The sequence below is a fragment of the Crassostrea angulata genome, chromosome 5 (genome assembly GCF_025612915.1).
Source record: "Crassostrea angulata isolate pt1a10 chromosome 5, ASM2561291v2, whole genome shotgun sequence".
NCBI classification, from domain to species: Eukaryota; Metazoa; Mollusca; class Bivalvia; order Ostreida; family Ostreidae; genus Magallana; species Magallana angulata.
The window spans coordinates 50,464,336-50,481,576 of NC_069115.1; the positions used below are offsets into that span (position 1 = coordinate 50,464,336).

At 34.4% G+C, this 17,241-nt stretch overlaps 1 protein-coding gene across 1 annotated transcript in view; it reads right to left on the reverse strand.

Moving 5' to 3' along the window:
• LOC128186321 (phosphatidylinositol phosphatase PTPRQ-like) overlaps nucleotides 1-17,241 on the reverse strand; it is a 101,468-nt gene that overhangs the window by 72,235 nt on the left and 11,992 nt on the right. Inside the window, exon 5 of the mRNA XM_052856120.1 lies at nucleotides 10,963-11,277. Within this exon, the coding sequence (XP_052712080.1) occupies nucleotides 10,963-11,277 (315 nt within the window). The remainder of the gene's footprint in view (nucleotides 1-10,962; nucleotides 11,278-17,241) is intronic.

Sequence of the window (17,241 nt, forward strand, 5' to 3'; positions counted from 1 at the left end):
TTAAACTGATTAAAACACGCCTTTCCTTTATTATTATTTTCGTAATAACTCAGATTTGACACAGAATTAGCACTTAATTTTTGCAATTTATATTTTCCTTCCCATAAGGATAATTTATGCTAAATTACGTTGAATTGAACTCAGTAGTTCTTGAGAAGAAGATTTTTAAAAATGCACCCCCCTTTTTCTACAGTTTCAAGGTTTTCTCCGCTTTGAATACAGATCGGACTTTAATTTCTGCAACTTATATTCGCCCTCCCATAAGGATCCTTTGCGCCAAATTTGGTTGAAATTGGATAAGCGGTTTTAGAGAAGAAGTTCAAAATGTAAAAAGTTTACAGACAGACAGACAGACGGGAACGGACAGACGGACGACGGACAAAATGTGATCAGAATAGCTCACTTGAGCTTTCAGCTCAGGTGAGCTAAAAAGTAACACTGGAAAGGTGGAGAGGAGGTGGTGGATTTTTTTTTAAAATAAATGGTCCGAAGGAACAGAATCAGTATTCAAAGGTGTTACCCGTGCGGCGTCCTAAATTAGCGCGTCTTTCTAAACAAAGATAGTCGCTAGAATTCCCGCATTTAATTTCATTGATCAAATGATGACACCAACATTACGTGACCGAATAGAGCATGTAAGCAGATGCAAGATGTTTCCCGCAAACAATCGTCCCGACTCTCATCAAAGTTTCACAAGTTTATTCGGATCGTATAGTGGTATCAAAGCTGATCTCTAAGCGGTTCTAATTCAGTTCTCAAAGCAAGTCTGAATTGCTAACAATTGACATGCATATATATACCCTTTCGGCTGGGACAGACAGTTAAGGTTACTCATGAGTGTAGATTTAGTGATCAAATTTATAAACAATATTTTAATTCCAAATACAGTATCAAAACTGTCAAACTGTCCATCACAGCGTCGGGGGATGCGGGCTTACAATCTCCCGCATCAGTACAAAACATGAGTATAGGTTAAAAGGTTAACAGAAAACATGTACTTTGTGACAATTATGCAAAATCAGATCTCCACAGAGTCTGTAAATATGACAAATATAGCATTACTGTCCTACACCTGGACATGTGATATCATGCTGCTGCGCAAGTAATTTCCAAAATATATTTTCCCAAGGACTTTCCAACATAGTTATTGACATTTTAATAATTGCGCAGTTTGCATTTAAACAGCTTACATGTTTATTTCATAGTCCTTAACAAGTTCATCTGTTTACATACGTCCCCCAAACAAAAGAAATATCCCAAGGGAGAATTCTTCTGCCTGGTGCCTAGAGAAGGAAAGTGTCCTTGATCTCCCCTAATTCGGATGAACTTTCCAGCGACATACCAGTTAGAACATCTCTTTAAGAGGTAACATCAAGTGACATCTTTCCTTTTCTGGCTAGGGACAACAAATAAAACAATCAAGTAAGATCAATTAATCAAGATGACCAGGATGTAACACTTAATAAAGGTGATCAGGATGTAAAACGTGTTAGAGGTGATTCAAATACATATAGGTGATCAGGTTATATAACTTGTTACATGTGACCAGGATATATACACAATTCAATCAGTAACATAAGCTGTTACATAATATCTATACATCTCAAACAATGTAATGGTTAAGAATGACCGGGATCAAACAGTCATAGTCACATATTTTACAGTTCATAATGGTCAAGAATGACCATGATTTCAACAGTTCATTATAGTAAAAGTTACACTGTTCGTGGTGAGCGGAAATGATCAAGATTCAATGACTAAGATTCTTAAAATATAAGAACATACAATTTCATGACAATATTACAATATAAAAATCAAAATTGTTAAAGCACCACAGGTCCAACAACTAACATAGTTGCCGTAGTTTCATAATGTTTGTCGACATTGGAAACAGGACCCTTCTAGAAATGAACTCACATTTATTTCAATACATAATAAAACACATTTTGTCACAGTCTTCACCGGATTTCCTTATTCGTACATCATAGGGTTTATCATTGGGTATAGATTTGGCGCCGATGGCAAGGTGTCTCCTCGCGGAGTGCTTCCTACGCTCCTCTGATTTTCAGACATCGTGGCCTTTTCCTCAAGGTATCTTCTTGCGAGTTCGGGATCTGGTTGGTAATATTTGCTCCAAGGAGATTCCAAGTCGTCCTTCTTTCCAGTAAGTCGTTGTGTTAAAGTTTCTGAAATGGTTCCGGTACTATGAATAGTCTTCCGGTCTTCCAACTTTCCACTTCGACGGGGCTTCTTAGGGATTGCAAAGTCTAGTCAATATTATGTTGGGAAGTAACATCGTAACCACATCGGAATACGGTTCTGTATCATTCAGATCATGATTGAGTATATCCAAGGTTGCTGTTAATGTATTTCTTCCGAACCTTATTTTGACATAAAGTTCATTAGGGGGCGTCAATCTCAATTCCAATAACTCAGATTCTGACATCTGAAAATAAAGGATACTTTATCTATCCTATTACTAACTGCTTTAAGACAGCTAAACAATCCTCTTTAAATTTATTTTGTTTATTCAATTTACGAGGTTTAGGGATTGGTTTTCGCTGCTTAGGGTCTGGGATGAAGCCTAGACCTATTTTAACTTCATCTACTTCAATGTTTTCATTCAAGGGAACTCTAAAATTATCTAAGGGAATTTGTGACTCATCGAAGGGTATTTGTGACTCGGGGTACTCATTTTTAAACTCTGACTCATAGTCCTCAACTGTCTCTTCTGTCGATTCAGTGTTTTGTTGTTGATCATCCATGATCTTTTTGGCTCTTATTCGTTGTTGAAGTTCTGCTAAAGGGATATCTTCTTCATCGGAAGATTCTTCTCTTTCACGAAATTGAATTTCTCTTTCCAGTGGTTCTGGTTGTATGTCGTCTTCTTCAGGGGAATCAGATTCTTCTTCAGGTGGCACCACGTAATTATTTCTTTAGGTTCGACCATTTTCATCACTTCCTTGCGAAAACGAAATGGGCCAATGCGAGATGTCAGCCAACCTTAATTGTCGTGCATTGCACTTGGTAGTTGCTCCTGTCAATTGGTCCTTTATGACGAAACTTACTGGTCCTTTCTGCTCGATGATTCTGTAATACGGAAGCCACTTCTTATCTAATTTATTTTGTCTCCTGAGCATGTTTGCAGTATTTTTCGGGTAAACTGGATCTCTTACTTGAAATTCTTTGTCTTTACTCTTCTTATCTGCTTGATCTTTCTGCTTTTTCTTGGCTTCTTTCATGTTTTTATGCACCAACATGAAGGCTTTATGTTGTTCTTTGAACGCAATCTTATGCTGGTCTTCTCCCATATATCTTCGTCGAGGCTTCAACAAGGTATCCAAAGGTAGTACCACGTCTCTGTTATACATAAGATAGTACGGAGAGAATTTTGAGGAATCATTGGGGTGAAATCGGATTGCGGCTAGCGTTTGGTTAAGATGAATATCCCAAGTTTCTGCACTGTCTACCAACTTTTTAGTCATGACATCATGTAGTGTTCTGTGGAATCTTTCTACTTTGCCATTTCCTTGGGGACTGTAATAGGACGTGGTTATATGGTTGATGTTAAGTTCCTTTAACGTTTCTTCTACTTTCTTGTTGATATTTTCCGTTCCATTATCCGTAAAGATTTGTAAGGGACAACCATATCTTGGATATAAAAAGCTTCTTTTTCAATAGCTGACCATTTCTCTTGAGTTTTGCTTAGCTTACGAGACAGGTAGTATATTGGTTTGTCTTCTCCTTCATCGGTTTTATGCGTGAGACAGGCTCCTATGCAGTTATCACTGACATCGGTATACAAAATGTAAGGCTTATTGGTGTCATGGTATGCCAATAATGGTACCAGGCTTGGGGTAATGCTAAATGTAATGGTAATGCATTGCAATGCATTACATGTTTTCAAAGTAATGCTAGTAATGTGTAATGCCTCAAAATTAGCATTACAAGTAATGCTAATGTAATGCATTACTTTCCAAAATCTAGTGTAATGCTGGCATTACATGGCATTACTTTGCATTACTATGCATATTTATGCATGTTCACTTTAAAAAATGTGATGAATAAATGAATAGTTGAAATTAAATTTGATTAAATTTGATTAAAGAAGAAAGAAATAATTCTAATTAAGAAAAAATGTTTTAATTGTACATGTTTTATTAAAAAAGGTTTTTTAAAACTCATTTTTGAATTGTTTATATTACTAAAGATAACAGCACAATTTCATAACATTTTTAAGAGTGTTGTTATTAAGAGTTTTTAATCATTTAAACAATTTACTCCAATTAGTTTGCACTTCAATAAGAAATGTGTCAACAACACACTATGCCCCCAGGATAATCTAAGTATCAAAACAATCTATTGTTATAAGAAGTGCTAAACACCCCAATCCCCTTCCCTTCGCAATATGTCACAATAGAATAGGAGACAGACATGCACCTTTAAAAGCCAAATGAATGCACTGTCCATCCATGATGAAAATCAATATCACTTCCAATATTATAACCCATTTGAAAATAATCTTACTTATTTTCTCTCTCTCTCTCTCTCTCTCTCTCTCTCTCTCTCTCTCTCTCTGTCTCTCTGTTTCTCTCTCTCTCTCTCTCTCTCTCTCTGTTTCTCTCTGTCTCTGTCTCTCTCTCTCTCTCTCTCTCTCTCCTGTATATTAATTACACTTTACATTAGTTTGGACTGATAGAAAATACAAGATTTATGTATTTAATCTATTATTGCACTTAATATATCCTAAGATAAAGATCGTCAAACAGTATTTTCCAGTCCAAGCTTTGACTGCTCCTGCAAAACATTTATTTAGTATAGCCCGGAAGATGGATGCATTTAAAAGATGAACCCTTTGAAACTTCGATCATAAAGTGCAACAGCAATCTTTTGTCTTTAAGTGTACTCCGTAAAAAGAAATACGATTGAAATAAATTAAGAAATATAACTGGGAAAAATCATCTGTTTATAAATTAATAAAATTAAGTGTCCAAAATTATAAAGATTTGTGTAATCTGGGGATATATCTATATTTAGCTTTTAAAAACAGCAACATTATTTCATAAATTGTTTTTTGTTACGCATGTTATCCTGTGTCTCTATTTCATAATTATCTGATATTGTATCATGCCAAATGTCTATAAATATCATTTTACTTATGTAATATGTTGTTCATATTGCCACAATATGATTATATATTGAGCAAATAAAGAATGACTCTTGTTTATTCATTGAATTTGAACCCGATACCGCAAGCATAAAGCTGTAGATATGTTAAAGAGTGTTGTATATTTGAAACATTTGCAAAAACTCTTTATTATCTTTACTTTAAAAAAAAAAGTAATGGTAATGGTAATGCATTACTTTACTCATGTAATGGTAATGTAATGCATTACTTCAAGAAAATCAAGTAATGGTAATGGTAATTTAATGCCCAAATTCATGAAGTAATGGTAATGTAATGCATTACTTTACAATGTAATTCGCCCCAAGCCTGAATGGTACTACTGTTAGGCTTTCTTTAAGGAAATTAAACGCTTCTTGACTGTAAGGCGTCCATTTGAATCTGGCGTATTTTCTTGTAAGGTCAATAAAAGATTCTGCTATTTTCGAGAAGTTGGGGATGAATCTTCGATAATAGCTGCACATTCCTATGAAACCACGAACCTCTCTGACAGTAGTAGGTGCAGGTTACTTCTGTATAGCTTCTACTTTTTGCGGTTTAACTCCGTGTTCATTGATAATGAAACCGAGATACGTCTTGGATATGGCGTAGGTGGTCTTGTGGTGTTTCAGAAAATATCAAGATGTCATCCAGTTATGCAATAGCAAACTCCTCCTGTCCCTGAAGAACTATGTTCATCAGTTCTTGAAAGACTGCCGGCGCGTTACTCAACCCGAATGGCATCCGATTGAACTGGAACAATCCTTTTGTGGCATGCAAAGGCTGTCTTTTCCTTACTAGAGTCTTCTAGTTTTACTTGCCAATATCCACTTTTAAGATCTAAGGCTGTAAAGTACTTGGCCTTTCCTAGCAAGCATAAGATGTCATCTATTAATGGTAATGGAAATGTTACTGGCTTCACAATCTTATTTAAACTTCTAAAGTCAACACACATCCGATCTGATCCATCTTCCTTTTTCACTACCACTAAAGGGAATGACCAAGGTGATTGGGATCTTTCTATTATCTTGGCTTCCATCACCTCTGCTATCGCCTTATCTATGATTTGTCTCTTATTTAGGGGGGGGGGGGGGTCGGTAAGGTCGATTCTTTATAGGGTGATGACCTTCAGTATCTATCTACATCTTCACTGTTTCCGTAACTCCAAGATCACTATCTTTTTTGGCGAATAAGTCTTTGTTCTTGTTTACTAGTCTTTGTACAGATTGTTCAAATCTTTTTGGTACGTCAATCTTCTCATTGGTGTTTTGTCCGGAGGATATTTCTGAGATTTTCTTCGGGTTAACACTGGTAATACGCCTTTATTTGATTGGTTTACGATGATCAAGGGAATTTTTCTGTCTTTGCGAACTTCACAAACAGAGTCTTTTAAATAAAGTCCTGGTTCCTCCATTTTACAGTCATTGTCTATACAATTCACTTCAACCAAGTCACTTTGTTGAGAAGGGAATTTGTTATTCACTTTCCCATAAAACACAGTTACAGTATTTAGTTTCACAAATAGTTTCTATGGGGTTCTCCCAATTGTTGAGATATGTAAGTCTTCTTTGAGTTCCGCATAAGTTTTACCATTTATACGCATGAGTCCTAAGTCAAAATATAATCGAACGTTGTTCTTCTTGAGCCAATCGCGTCCAAGAATCAGATTCCGATTGAGTCCCTTTGTCACATAAAGCTTATGTTCTAACGCTAAACCTGAAATCTTAAAAAAATATTTACGTACCCTATCGCAATTAAGGAATTACCGTTTGCTGCTTGAAGAGTGGGGATGTCATTTTTAAATAATTTAGGGCGAGGGGATAAATTATCAAACATTTTCTTGCTGATTAAAGATACAGCAGCACCGGTATCTACTAAAGCTCTGAATTTATTTTTACCTATCTTTAATAAATAACTACTGGGATTATTGGTATAATTAATTTCATATCTAGGTCTTTGTTTAAAGTTCATTCGAGCTTCAACGAAGGAAGAACATCTTAGTTTCCCTGATTTTGTTCATTAGAAGAGCGAGGGTTGTATCCTGAAGTCGATCTCTCATTGTTTTCATTCTGAGTGTCGTGTGACCTATTCTGACGACCTATCATTCTCCCACGGTTGTGTTGCGTTCTCTGGTAGCTACGCGAGCTCCAACAGTCAGCACGCACATGACCTACTTTTCCGCAGTTCCAACATTCCACAGGTGAACGGGGGCTCCGTTCAACAGTATGTACAGGCCTATTTTGATTGATTGGTTTATTTATTTGGGGGCAAAATCTAACCTGAGGTTTGTTTTGTTTACAGAATCTGGCTCGATGGCCTGTCTTTTTACATTTAAAACATCTATTATTTCGCGCATGGTCAATTTCCATGGGCTCTTTATGCCTCATGTCTACCGACGCGGGATTATCCAAGCGATCTCTGAAGAAAGGAAAGGTAGTATCAAAAGTAGGGGCAATTAAGCCATTTTTTATGTTATGTCTTTCGGTTATATCTGACCCTCGAATGGCCAATCTCTGTCTTAATTTGTGTTCTCTCATAGTAACTTGAATCGCTGATTCTAAGTCTTTCGGATTCTCTCGGAGAATCTTCATCCTTAGATAATCGAACGTCAGTCCGTCACAGAAAATGTCAACCAATTGTTGCTGCACTAAAGGGTCTTTAATTCTATCTTTGCTATACGCGTCTTCCGCGATTTGTAATAATCTTACGGCAAATAATTGCACCCTCTCGTTAGAGTTTTGTCTTGTCCTGCGCATTACCGCTAATGGATGTTGTGGGTCTGTTATCTCAGCAAACCTATTTTGTAATGAGGCCCTAAGATCATGCCATGATGGCACTTCCTCGGCTGCTGCCGTTTCATCTAGACATCTTTTTATAAAATCTCCCACGGACCCTTTACTAGTTACATATGCTAACATCGGGGTTTCATGCTCTGGTTTGTCTGACATTATTGCATATTCTCTACTTCTTTAAGCCACTGTTTAAATTTTCTGGGGTCCCCCTCAAACGGAGTGATTACTGGAGCAAGGGTACTGATAGAGCGGCTGTTACTGCCCTCATTTGACTTATAAAAAAATCTTTTTCGTCATCCGGCTTCGAATGTCTGGATTCACAGAACTGATATTCCCTGGTTTCATGAAATGATTCCTGACTACTTGGTTGTGATTTATCTGAAGGACATTTACCCTCTTCCCCTTTTTCTTGTCCTAAACCTGCCATACTTTGTTCTAACTGTTCCATTTGTTTTCTATATTCTTCCCTATCATACCCAGTTGCCATGTTAGTCGTTGTTCAAATTACCACTAAAAATAAAGACGATAGTGATATGAAAAATGATTCTTACCTTACGAAGTTTTCTGAGATGTGTTCCTTATCCTTTCTTGTACTTCGTCTTATCCTGGTCACGGCACCAAGAATAACTATGTAAGCAGATGCAAGATGTTTCCCGCAAACAATCTACCCGTCTGTACTTAGTTAATTGACCAAGTCCAACTCTCATCAAAGTTTCACAAGTTTATTCGGATCGTATAGTGGTATCAAAGCTGATCTCTAAGCGGTTCTAATTCAGTTCTCAAAGCAAGTCTGAATTGCTAACAATTGACATGCATATATATACCCTTTCGGCTGGGACAGACAGTTTAGGTTACTCATGACCACCTGCGCTGGTCATGAGTGTAGATTTAGTGATCAAATTCATAAACAATATTTTAATTCCAAATACAGTATCAAAACTGTCAAACTGTCCATCACAGCGTCGGGGGATGCGGGCTTACAATCTCCCACATCAGTACAAAACATGAGTATAGGTTAAAAGGTTAACAGAAAACATGTACTTTGTGACAATTATACAAAATCAGATCTCAACAGAGTCTGTAAATATGACAAATATAGCATTACTGTCCTACACCTGGACATGTGATATCATGCTGCTGCGCAAGTAATTTCCAATTATATTTTCCCAAGGACTTTCCAACATAGTTATTGACATTTTAATAATTGCGCAATTTGCATAAACAGCTTACATGTTTATTTCATAGTACTTAACACGGTCGTCTGTTTACAAGCACTCTCTACTTCTTGATAATACACTTAAATCAAAGTACTGAAGTACTGACGGGAGGTGATTTTATTGATTATCATTTATTTTAAAATCAACTTATCTTGCGTGGCAATTAGTTTCTAGTCTGTATTCAAATTACGCACTTTTTTATAATATGAATTTTAATTAGACTTTTCAGACAAGAATTTAAAGAAACTCCATATGAATCATGTTGTGTAATATTTAAAGATAGATTTCAAACTTTGTATTAGTAATCGAAACAATTCTTAAAATTGTATGGATCCAAGCACTATTGATATTGAACTCCAGTCTCGTTCAACCAGATGCTCAGCTGTCTCCGTTAATCTCCGACAAGCAAGAGAGCCTCTCTTTTTGTCGGAGATTTACGGAGACAGCCGAGCTTTTGGTTGAACGAGACTATATTAAACACTGGCGTAGGAATACATGAGACTACATAAATTTCTAAATTGTTCTTATTATATAAAATCTTACTATTTTCAAAGTGTTTATAGATAAGTTTCCTTGAAAAACAATGCTTCAGCATACATTACGTCGAATTTTTCTATTATATTCAAGAACTAAGACTTGTCAGCGGTGATGATTTGTGCTTAGGTTTGCCAGAGTGACTGCATAGGAGAGTTGATTAAAACCACCACCCCCCTTACCCCCCCTCCCCCCCCACCCCAAAAAAATCACAGGTCATAATAGGTACAAATAAATTTGTAGTAAAGGCTTTGACTTAATAGCACTTTTAAAAAGCTTTGCAAGCTGCAGCAATATATTTGGTAGACTTGCAGAAAAATTCCTTCTTCAAATCTTTTTCATAGGTGCACTCTAAATTGCCCTCCAATGGTTGGGCAAGGATATTACCGGGATTTTAAAGGGGCATGTTGATGATTTTGGTCAAATTCTATTTTTCTATTTTTATTGATTAGAATGCTATACTAATGCATTTCTAATGATCTATCAAAATTTGAGTATCAGTTATCCAGTTATAAGTAATATACAGAGCTTACAATGTTTTGTTATGTAAACAACTCTTCCATTTTGTTTACATTACTATTGGTTCAATAAACCATTAAAAAATTCTTCTTCAGTCGGTTTTTTTATCTGTTAATTCGTTTTAAATATAAATAAACAGTTCCTAGCATTTGTCACATTCACTTTAGGTCTGAACCTGGAATTTTCTTATCAACATTAAACAAGAACTTTGTTTACAAAACAAAGAAATGAGAGGTCCGTACCTCGTTTATAACTCGACCACTGACACTCAAACTTTGGTTGACTATTATATTATATATACATGTACTCTGAAATAGTTCAATGAAGACAACATGTCAATTAAAAATTAATGACTTTAACATACAAGTCACCAAAGGAAATTAACATTATATTTTAGGAAGGTAAGCCTTCATGACAATTTTAAAATACACTATTACAACTAACAGCCCACTACAATGTATTATGCCTTTTAAACTCAACAAAATTGCTGACAGTAAAACTCATTTGAAGTGTGAAAATTTTGCGATATGGTTCTAATGGCTTTTCTTAAGACCTAATCAATTTTATTTCTGTCTTAAAGAATCTAATATATCTGCAATCTAAATATTTAAAAGAAGAATAATTGAACTTAATTTAGTAACATTTTTAGCTTTTAATTTAACTATGAATAGACTCTTCATGTAGAGTTTACTAATCTTGTAGAATAAAAATAAATATTAGAGAGCGTTATATTTACCTCCAATCATATTAAGTGAGATAAGGTTACTTGATGTGGATCCAACTCCATTGCTGACCTCAAGTCTATATGATGTTTCATCAATAAGTTGTACTGGATCTATTTTTAGTTTAGGACTGGTTCCTGTAACATAGCTCCCTGTGTATTTATCTGTTGTGATATCAATATCAATATAGTAACTCAATGTCAGTTTCCGCCACTTGATGAGGCTAACACTGAGGAGATTTGATGTGTATGATCCAGTAAATGTGACACTGCTGTTGTAATTAACTGGACCAGCGGGTTGTTTTGAGATTGTTACAACAGTAGGAGCAGCTTAAAATGTAAAACAAAAAAACATGCAATTATATAATGAATATCAATCAAAACTTGTTTTTAATTAAAAGGTATAATTCTTCTACTTGTTGACATCTATACGAGGGTTGTTTAGAAATTATTGAGATATTTACTCTTACTCCCTTGTGAAAAAGATAAATCATTGAAATTTCACCAGACAATAAACTAGGATGTCTTTTATCAACGTAAAATATTTTGAAGTTAAAAGCATCATTTGTTCATTCCTAGTAAACTAACAAATTTGCCTATATCCAATGACTAGGCGCAACCACAAACTCATAGCAACGTCATTTTAACGTTTTACCTTGGCCCTGTGTTTATAAATACCTTTCAAACAAACGGTAAACATTAACTATTCTTTATTTTTTATCTTTACCTTTTATATTAAAATGGCAACCGTTACATATATTTTACATTATTGATTTTTTGTGGAAAAATCTAGTTATTTTTTCCCAGAAGTCAACTCACTGTAAAACGTCTCTTATATTCATTTTGTATATATCTCAGAACTGTTAAAATCAGTTTGTTTGAAAAAAGTACTTGATATTTAGGGTCTTCCGTTTCCAACGGAAGACCCTCTTGTTTTTCTTCGGTTTCTTTTTATTATTATTTCATTTTTTATTTTTTTGCTGACTCCTTCTCGGCTTTATATCTCAAAAAGTTTTCATCCGATTTCAATGAAATTTTCAGAGATTTAGTAAAGTTAGCGTGCCTCAAAGATTTTAATGTTTCAGCATTTACGTCACTTCCGTTCAAATTTGGCGGCCATTTTTAAATTTAAAAAAAGTGATTTTGTCCGGAAGAAATCTCTGTAAACTTTAAAGATATCGCTTTGAAATTTTTACTGATGATAGATGTATCGATTCTTTAATGTACTGGGGGGTTTGAAATTTTGTTCATCAATTTTGACTTAAATAAATGCATGTATGACATGTACATTGGCATAGAAACGAACATAATACACATGCATATATAACAAAGTGTGTTTCCATAAATCAGGATTTACCAGCATATGATTTTGATTAAATCACCCATGGGGAGGAGGGGAAAAAATAGAGAAAAAAATAAAGCAGGGGGTAGGGGAAAGGTACAAAAATAGAAAGCAGATGAACGCAATTATCTATGATTCTAGCTTTTGGAAGATGTTTGACCAATAGTTATTATACTCTTGGTATTTGCAGTTTTTTAGAAGAATATATTTTTCAACATAAAGTATGTTAATAATGGTATGTTTCAGTGCCTCTACGTTTAATTGTTTAGAGAAACTAAATTTACAGGCATATATATTGTTTTACTATCAAGATTAATAGATTTTCAAAGCAATGTATATCACTGTTCAAATATTTACCAAACAGAATAGATTTATTATCAAAATTCACGTTTAACTGTAAATCATCAAGCCAGTGTTTAATTTTGTCCCAAAGTTCTTTTATGAGGTAGCATTCAGAAAATAAATGGTCTATTGTTTCTGTTAACTGTCCACAGAAAGAGCATGAATCAGAGTTGATTAAATTGCAATTACATAAGTATTTATTTGTTGCAGAAATTCTGTGAAGTAACTGGGTTTTGAGCCATTGTAACCTAGTTTCTTGAGTACATTTAAATGGCAAATTATAAATAAGGTTCCATTCTTTTCTTGTAAAGCAGTATCCCTTTTCTTCCCTTTTTTTGCAGATGTGGGCAACTCTTTCTTTTTTGAGATAAGTGCATTATACATTTCCTTACAGCCCTTGTTTGAGTTCATAAGAATTATTACTGTATTTGGGTTTTTTAGATTATAATCCTTTCATATATATCTGCCATCCTTCTTTTGATAACTTTTGATTGCTGTAATAAGACCTGAATATTGAAGAAAATTTAATTCTGTATTGTAAAAAGTGTTAAATTCGTGGAAAGGAAGGTAACTACCATCTGCATTACATATGTCACTAATGTATCTTATCCCATTATCAAAACAATTTTTAAAAAAGAGTGTTTCTTAATCAATTGTTATATCCGGATTATACCATAAGTGGTCATTTGATATGTTTTTACATTGTTTTGAAATATTTGCTTTATAAACCAGTATCCAACTTTGAAGGACATCCTTCCAGAATTTATTTCTTGTTCTATCTTTTAGAATTTTGACAAAGTGTATTCCAAAATTCATAAGTTCTGGTATAGTAACATTTAAATCAGATTCAAATAATTTCTTCCATTTTGAATCCGTAGATGATATTAGTCGTCTTGTCCAACTAGACTTGAGAGCAATTATAAAATCTGAATATTCTATCATCTTTAGACCGCCATCCTTATAATCTTGTATAACTGCAGCTTTTTTAATTTTGTTCAGTTTACCATCCCACAAAAATTCATACAGTTTAATCTCAAAATTTTTTATATAGTGGGTTGGGGGATTTGGTAAAGTTAGTATCAAATGATTCATCTTTGGAATAAAAAGGGTTTTAATGATTGATAGTTTTCCAAGAGGGGTAAGCTTTCTATTTTTCCACTGTTTTATTAACTTTACTATTTGTTCCATCTTGTTGTTATAATTTAGATCCATCATTTCATCTAAGTTAACAGAAAAGGTTATTCCAAGTAAACCGAACGTTGTTTCTTCCCAACTAAATTTCCATCTTGTGTGGTGTTAAATATTTTTTGAGAATATTTTGCTACCTATCCAAATCAGTTTTGTTTTACTGAAATTAATTTTTAGGTCTGATATTTCTGCAAAATAGTCTAATGTTTGTAGTATACCATCTAGAGATGATGCTGACCCATCTGATATCAAGGATGTATCATCAGCATATTGTGATATCTTATATTCTTCTCCGTCAATCTCAATTCCTTTAATATCTCTATTATTTCGGATTAAAATATCTAAAACTTCTGCGCAAAGAATAAATAATTATGGAGATACTGGGTCCTTGTCTACAGCCTCTTTGAGGGTTAAAATATTGGTAGAGTATACCATTTTGAATAACACAAGAGGATATATTCTGATAAAAACACTTGATCCACTTTTTGATTGAAACTCCAAAATTAAAGAATGTTAAAGTTTGGAATGTAAAGTCCCATGAAACTGTATCAAATGCTTTTTCAAAATCTATTAACATCAATAGGCCTGGAATATCATTGAATTCAGTGTAACTCATAATATTATATACAATTCTAATATTTTCTCCAATAAATCTTCCTTTTAAAAAAAACCGGTTTGGTCATCATTCATTATTGTAAGCAGTTTTGTTTTTAACCTTTCTGCGATACAACCTGACGCAATTTTGTAAATTACTGAGAGGAGTGTAATAGGTCTCCGGTTCTTTAAAAGTTGCCTATTTTTATCAGGTTTTGGTATACAAGTTATTATCCCTTATTTTTGTGTATTTGTAAATTCTCCTTTAGTGTAAGAATCATTTATTGATCTTGTTATATATTCACCTAAGTCTGCCCAGAAAAATTTGAAGAATTCTAGAGTAAATCCATCTGCACCTAGGCTTTTATCATTTTTCATTTGCTTTAGGGTTTTTAAAATGTCTGCGTTGGTGACCGGACCTTCAAAATTATTTGATTCTTGATCTGTTAGTTTTTTGACTTTGTAATGTTTAAGTTTTTTACAAAAGATAATTTATCAACAAAGGTAAACAACAAAATTACCCGTTGAATATCAGTTTTCTATTTCATAATTTTTGGGTATTCATTTTCATAAAATGTCAAGGTAAAGAAACCGACTCCATCGTCTTGTCAAGATATCAAAATTCCCATTAAATAACAATTGGTAAGGGAGAAAAAAAGGTAAATTACTTACATCACATGTAACCGTATATTAACCGGATGTTGACAGTCGCTGTATAAAACATTAAACCTATGCCGGTTGAACCGGATAATTCCGACAAAAAGTAAAGGAGTTCAAAGCAAAATAATACAGTATCTCAATATGGATGAGAAATAAATATTTACAACATTATAATGCATAAGTTGTGTTTGTTGTTTTTACATTACTGTCACGACAGCGTTCACTTTTACACCATATTCGCGGTAGCACTCAAACAGTTTCCAGTATATGACGGAATCGGCGGGGGCCAATTTTACTATGGACCCACCTGGAGACGACAACAACGCATTTTTAAATATTATTGTCTTTCATCTCTTGCAACAACGCCCGGCCAGCACCATGTTCTCCATCATCATCACTGCCCTCATGCGTCACTCCTTCTGAATTAGTGAAGATGTATGCGTATACATTGTGGGTCGCGCTACTTACTCGGGGTAGTCGGAGTATTTTTTTCAAGGCTTGGTTTACTTGTTTTACCGAGCTAACTTCAGCTGCATATGATGGGAACCGGTTTCCGTTATCCTCTGTATGTTTTTCTTCGAATACTTTCGTTTCGATTTTGTCGCTCGAGGCATCGAGTAATTCATCGGCTGACGGTCTGTTGACCTTTTCACGGTATACGGATCCGTTACTCGGGAACACAAGTTTGTCACCTTTAGTCACCGTTGTGATTTGTCTCTCGTTATAGCTGTGTTGGAGATCGTACAGGCGCTTTCTGCGTTCTCTCATTTCTTCTGGAAAGTGATTGGAAATTCTCACTGGCGATTTTTTTTCTTTTAACTTTGGAATTCTTGTCATGTTTTTTTCTTTTTGGTGTAAATTTGCAAATTAAATAAATACTGGTCTTGGAATCTTTCTATTTGTCTTTGGATCTCCTTGTCTGTAAAGTTTGATGATTCTAACATTGTTGACTTCCGATTCTTGCATTTCTAGATCGTGCATAAAAAAATTTTGAACTAGAAGTGGAAGGTTTTCATTTTGGTTTTCATTTAGTCCTGTTATAATCGCATTACATTCCATGCTTTTAGTTTTCAGGTCAATAATTTGGTTGTTCTGGAATTCCACTTTTTGTTCGAGTTTAATGACGAGATCTTTCAGAATACTAATTTCACGTGTTGTTTTTTCATGTTTTGATTCCAAATCTGTGAAATGGCCAATCGTATCATCGGCTTGCGACTGTAGTACTAATTGTAATCGTTCTTCATCTCCGTGTTTACCGTATATGTCCTGCTTAATGTTTGCAAGTTCATTTCTGTGAGACTCAAAATTTATCATGAGATTCGCAAGTGTGCTTTGTATGTTTGATATGCCTTACATAACATCTTTGAGTTCGTATTTTTCAACATATTCAAAGGACATACGTGTACATTCCGTTTCTCCTTCACTGTCCTGTATACTATCGTGATTTCTTTTGTTACTGTCCTTTGTTCGGTCGACGGTTGCCATACTTTGGAAGATTGATACCTTTGTTTTAATTAAAAGTTAAACAGTCAATTCAAAAACACGATTTACTGAAGCTTTTGACTCTTTTCCATCGTATAGTTTTCATTTAAGCAATTACTTGGCCAAAAAAGGTCTTCTTCTGAAGTTCACACAAATGTTATGTATATTCGCTACGCCGCCTTGGCGTCGAAATTCAATAAAAAAACGTCTTAGTCTAATATTTAAGTACTCTCTACGTATCGTATTTCAACTCGAACACTAGTAAAACTTACACAAAAGTTAGTCACAATAAATAGCAAAAATGAACATACATAATTTGATTTCTTTTATCAAGAACTAGAGGTCTAACAACATTTAAAATAAAAAACATATAATTTTTTAAATCTCCGATATTGTTCCTGAGCCGGGTACCCCGACCACCGACTTGTTTATGTACTGTCACAAAACAGCTACATAATCATGATCATTTTGTAATATTACTTTGCTTAATTATTTGCTTAGGTTTCATTAATGTTCAAATTTCATTAAAATACGCCACTTACAAAGAGAGATATTTGTGATGTCTCAATAGTTTCCGAACAACCCTCGTATCTATCTATCTTTATCTCTCTTCTGTGTCTATCTCTATCTTTTATCTACGCCAAGTTAAAACTTAAGCATAGAAACACTCTAAAATTTCAGACCTA